Raw genomic sequence first — 6,000 nt, 5'->3', positions numbered from 1 at the left:
TAGGAAACTCCAGGGATAGATGAGGCATCCAATTAAAGTGGTCAATAAGCAAAAGTTGAGACCATAGTCCATACCACCAACATGTGCAACACATATACAGTATTTTTCTTGGAAAATCTGAACGGGCTAGCGCACCAAATAGGCAAATTAGAAGACTCTCCCTAGACGTCTCTATGATTTGTCGGGTTTGTTAAGAGTGACATTAGGCCTAAAATGGAAATCCTGATCTAACCCTTGATTTGCCAGGTTAATTAAGCGTACCATACTACCTTTAGTCCCACAAACGAATATACCATTTTTTTGTTCGGATTTAACCCTTGATTAGCTAGAAGACAAGAGTTTGAGACCACGAAAGGCTAAACTATATCGGAAAATGGCTTTTGGCTCTTTAGAATCCAAATCCAAGGCGCTAAAGGGCCGTGGACCCAAAAAAAAATTAATTACAAATGTTAATGAGGGCCAAGTGGGCTATGGCAAGTAAATAAAGGAGGATTGAGTTTCTCTTCACCCACCATGATGTGATTTCCTACAATAATAGAGAGATTATGACAACCGGTTTGGTTCTAGTTTAAACGGTTCTGTTTGGTTCATATTGTAATTGACAAAATCCGAAACCAAAATTGGTTTGATGTTCCTAAATCAAAATCGATTTGTAATTGTTTCAGATTATATGGTTTATTATAGGTTCAATTTTTTTTTATGAAAAGAAAATATAATGGCTGAAGAAGAAATTTCAAAACATTCATAGTGCCATCATTGAAACTACCTTGAACCTTCTCTGTTCTAGCCTTACGGGCTAATGTATGAGCAATTCCTACCATATCTCTCTGTTGTTTGTTCTTTTCTTTTAGGTTACATTTCCAAATTTCTTCGTAAAATTATAAATATAAAAAAGAATTGGAAAACGCTTCTAGAAATAGATAGTATCATTTCTTCTTTGATATCCAATGCACCAAACATTGCAGATCTATCCATGCTTCTTCGATGTTGTAGCCCAAAGACTTTGCTCCTTGTATTCCTTGGAGTAACCCCCTTGCTTCGTCCCCATTTATTGTTAGTATTTTGTTAAACAATTAGTAGTTTATTCGGTCTAATAGGTTTATTTTCAATTTAAAGGTTTATCGATTTTAAAAATTTATAAATCATTTAGGCAACATTTGGTAAATTCTTAGAATATATTCTCAGATGATAAAAATAATTGTTTTTATCGTTCGAGAATGGAAAATCGACTTAAAATATATTCCCAGAATACATACCAAACATAACTTATAAAAATCAATGATTTAACAATTCAAAACTAAAACCAAATTAATTACTTTTTACAATAAATAAAACTAAATTAATTCAAAAGGAATAATAAGACGAAGAGAAGAAATTTCTCACAAAAACAGACATGAGGAATCAACTTCAACATCTTCGTCTTAACTTCCTTGAAGCAACATAAAAGTAACAAATTGGGCCATTGAGGGTACAAAAAGGGGGCCCACCACCACCTCTTTCTTAATCATGTAGACCTACTTTTTGTGGGTCTTATCCAATCCACCCATTCATTCATAAAGACTTTTATGTCTTGGGTCGATGTATCCGTATCATCCTGGTAATATCCTCCACCAATGACTATTCCCAACCCAAGTCTTCCTTTCCTCTTCGATGATTTCGTAACCACGTCACCTTTTAGGTGGGACCATCTATCTTTATAATGGTAGTGAAACATTACATCTCTGTGGATCCCACCAGATCACGGTAATCACATCAAATCAACGGCTCTCATTAAATAACGATCTCATACGTCACAAATGAGGAGAGGAGAGGTTACTCTAATACTAGTCTACTACTATAGTGCCCCGTGACATGTTTCGTTCGATGACATAGCGTGCTGTGAAAAGTGATGTCACGAGGTTTAAGGATTAAAAAACGTGGAATTAAATCACGTGTCGTAAAAAAATCAAAATCTCCTCTCTGTCCACTTGCTCGCTAAACTCCAAAGAAAGAAAACCATTTAGATTCAAAAAACGGCACGGTTCATGCACCATCTTCACTATATAAACCCCTAAACCTCTTCTTCTTTCCAAATCGATCGTCTCTGCTATCTATCTATCTACCTGAGACTCATAATTCATAAACGAAGAACACAGAAAAAAAAAAAAAAGAGGGAAAGAATTATAGAAATGTTAGGGCTTGAATTCGAAGGATCGGATTTCGCTCTTCTTGAATCAATTAGGAGACATCTGCTAGAAGAATCGGACTCATCGGCTAGTTGTTCAATGAATTTTCCGGCCAGGAATTCCGGTGGTGCTATGGGGTATTGCAGGAGCTCGAGCTTCAGCAGTCTTTTCCCTTGCTTGACAGAGAATTGGGGAGATCTGCCATTAAAGGTCGATGATTCAGAGGATATGGTAGTCTATGATTTCCTTCGCGATGCCGTTAATGTTGGATGGATTCCATCACTCTCAGATGAGCTATCCAATAGCAGCAACAGCAGCAGCAGCGTGTTCAGTGATTTAACGGCGATTACCGTTAAATCAGAACCTCAGGAGACGACGACGACGACTCCACCGGTTGGGGCTTTGTTTCAGGAGCAGCCAACGGATTCGGCTTCATCTGCTCTGATGACTACTGTCTCGACTGTACAGCAGCAGAAATCGATTTCGTCCGCTGCTTCAGCTGCGGCAGCATCGAAGGAGAAGCATTACAGAGGTGTACGGCGCCGTCCTTGGGGAAAATTCGCGGCGGAGATCAGAGATCCAGCGAAGAACGGTGCCAGAGTCTGGCTTGGAACGTTCGAAACTGCTGAGGACGCGGCACTGGCTTATGACCGAGCTGCTTACAGGATGCGCGGTTCACGCGCCCTTCTCAATTTCCCTCTACGAATCGGCTCATCCGATTCAGATCCGGTTCCTGTTACTTCAAAGCGCGCTTCTCCGGAACCTTCGTCTTCTTCGTCATCGTCTTCGGTGTCTGACAATGGTTCGCCAAAGAGGAGTAAAAAAGGGATCGTTGCTTCAGAGGCGGTGGCAGCTTAAGCCGGTGTTTAGAAACAGGGAGTCAATCGGAGGTTTTCCAGGTTGGGCATCAGGTGGGCCCACTTAGATGTGGAGAGCAGCTATTGGTCAGTTAATTCTCCAGGAGAGAGAGAGAGAGAGAGAGAGAGAAAAAAACTTGAGAGAGAAAAAGAGAGAGATCTATAGAAGCCGATTAGATTTCTTTCCATAATTTTGGGGACTAAAATAGACAAAAAATAGTAATTGGGGAGAGAAAAAGCCTGGCTTTTAGTGTATACTGTGTATGTGTGTTTGGGTGGATGAAACTGTGGAGGGTTTTGTGCAGTTTCCAATTTTGTGAATATGAGCTCAGATTTATGATTGGTTAAATCAGATTTCTCTAAAATTAAGAATCTAACTAATGAACCAGCAAGGAAGGAGATGATTATGATCACTAGAGGGTTTAGAGGTAAAAGAAGATACCAAGTATCAACTGAAATCCACTTTTGACTTCAGCTTCATTGCTACCCTCTTGAGCTACACAGTAATGTATGGTCTTGGAAAGCATTAAATCAACAGTGCAGGATTGAGAAAAATTGTCCTGCTAAGACATAACTAGACCCTACAAGAAAATCTGATTCAGAAGCTCAAAATCAAGCAAACCAAAGTGACATTTTGAGTTTCTCACAAGGCTCAATGAATTACACTGCTACCCTGGTTGGGTACATGTCCATTTTATAATTTGGTTCTTGACATGGTGGAAACAGAAAATAAATGTATAAGCTTAATTCATAGGCCCTAATCCAACTTCCACTTTGTTTAATGTCACTTGGGAGTGATTACATGTTCAATCTGAAATGTTTGAATGGATAGGGTGTCCTTGGAGTGGCTAAATGTCGAACTCAAAAATATAAAAATAAAAAATCAGGACCTAAAAGTTTAATCCCTGGAACTTGAATCATAAGATAAAAAGATAGGATTATTATGATGTACGTGAGGTTATTTTCGACTTTATCTAATAAAAGGTAAAATAATTATTACTTCAGATCATGGGTGTTTCGTTTACCCATGGTATAGAAAGCCTTTCTACAAAAAAACTAGACTATAGTATCCATGATTAGATTATCACCTTTTAAAAGATGTCGCGAACCAACGATGTCTTGGTCAAACTTATGAAATTTGTAGAAGAATTAATTCCAAATGATGTCTTGGTCGAACCTTGTGAAGATCATAGTAGTAAAAAAAGTCATTTACATTTTGATGAATATTATTCAACTAAACCAAACTATATCTGACATAGATGAATCAAAAATAAAAGAAAAAGAGAAAGGAGTCCCCCACTCCGGTGGTAAAGTGAGGAGGGGGGGGGGGATCTCTCATATCACACCAATAGTGATACAATAAACTGTGTCATCCACATGGGGTCCGTATATTCAGATAGAAGTGATGGAAAAAACATGTGAGAGGGTATAGGTATATTAAATGCATGAGAAAAAAAAAACATTATTGATAAAAAAAAATAGACTCAAGTTGTGTCAAGCGAGGATTATAATATGGTATAAATGAGAAGAGGTCTTTGATTGAATATAAGATATTAAATTGTCCAAATTCCCAATAACTGCCACATTGTGCAAGCTATATAAGTATAAAAGGAAAATCTTGTTGTAACCAAGGTTGGTTAAAAAAAGGGTTGGGAATTTTTTTTCTCCGATGAAAGTAAATCTTATCATTAGATTGATTTCACATAATTACTTCATCAAATACTACACTAAAAATTTTTCAATTTTTTAAAAACTCTTTTTTACCATGCATTAAATTATTCATTAAATAACTTTTAGAAAGAAGACAAAATGGAACTAGAAGAGAAACAACAGGTCTCGAAATCAAGACTTTCCAGGGACTAGAGTCAAATGCATAGCCTCAAACCAGCTACGCTAGCAGCTGTCCTCTAAGTCATTCATATTTTGGTGAATATTATTCAACTAAATCTTATCCTAATTACATCCAATGTCAATGAATTAAAAATTAACCAAGTCCAATTAGACTAAAGTTGTATTATTATTTTTTTTTGGGTGAATGACTAAAGTTGTATTAAACCGTTAAAAGCGATGATTGCAATAAGGTTTGAAAATCAATAGGTATAATCGTTATTATAATGTTTAATGATGCATCATTTAGCAAACAATGAGCTGCAAAGTCTTTTGATGTGAAAACATCCAAACCCCTGCAACACATGAGACGTTTGAACACACATTTACTTTGTAAAAGATCCCTTTGCTGCTCCTTACGCTTTCAAACTAATAAAGTAACAATCAATATGAATTTTCAGAAGGAAAACAGCGGTCGATGCAAAGTCCCTTGATGTGAATTGAAGGTTTTCTTTGTATTAAGTGGTATTCAGTAGTTAGTGACAGCACAAGAAGAAGAAATCCCATATTTAACTTTGGAAAAAGTTTTCATACACGATCGTGTAAGTCCTGTATGTGAGAAAATTGAAAAAATCATAAATCCCCACCCATTAATTAATGCCTTGAAACTCCCACCCTCTCACATACACGGCACGTGTATGAAAACTTTCCCCTTTAACTTTATGGGTCTGTCTCTTTCTTATTTATTTCTAAAAGGTCCTTAAAATGATACTTAAAGCGGATAGTAGATGAAGAGATTCAGTTTAACCATGGATTGAGGTATCCGAATTGGATACTGCATGGTTTTGAAGGTGACCGATACCGTATCGGTGACATGGTACTGGCAAGGTGTGTAATAGTAAAAAACAAAAACCATTTTTTTAAGGAAAATGAGGAATAAACTTGTCCGATACAACCAATCCGAATCGGTTTTGAAGGTGACCGATATCGATCCAATACCATGCACTAAAACCATGGATTTAACGCCATGATTGGACTCTGAAAAGAGTGAACGTCATCATTAAACCGGTCCCAATTGTTGAAGGTCCAAAATAGCCTTTTCCAATCATCCAAACAGAATATTAGATCTTGTGGATGAAGAGATTCTCTCT

General features: G+C 37.1%; 1 protein-coding gene across 1 annotated transcript; it reads left to right on the top strand.

Annotated features, from left to right (window-relative positions):
- Positions 1-2,082: 2,082 nt before the first annotated feature.
- On the top strand, positions 2,083-3,136 carry LOC122663804 (ethylene-responsive transcription factor 2-like). Its single transcript, XM_043859449.1, has one exon. It carries the CDS (start codon positions 2,169-2,171, stop codon positions 3,021-3,023), a length of 855 nt encoding a protein of 284 aa, XP_043715384.1. The 5' UTR covers positions 2,083-2,168; the 3' UTR covers positions 3,024-3,136.
- The last annotated feature ends 2,864 nt before the right edge of the window (positions 3,137-6,000 follow it).

Source organism: Telopea speciosissima, chromosome 6, assembly GCF_018873765.1.
Source record: "Telopea speciosissima isolate NSW1024214 ecotype Mountain lineage chromosome 6, Tspe_v1, whole genome shotgun sequence".
Lineage (NCBI taxonomy): Eukaryota > Viridiplantae > Streptophyta > Magnoliopsida > Proteales > Proteaceae > Telopea > Telopea speciosissima.
Note: the sequence above shows the minus strand (reverse complement) of the source record. Positions and strands in the feature narration are given on the sequence as shown.

Excerpts from the sequence above, each read along its gene's own strand:
- LOC122663804 (XM_043859449.1), top strand. The coding sequence starts at position 2,169 with ATGTTAGGGCTTGAATTCGAAGGATCGGATTTCGCTCTTCTTGAATCA.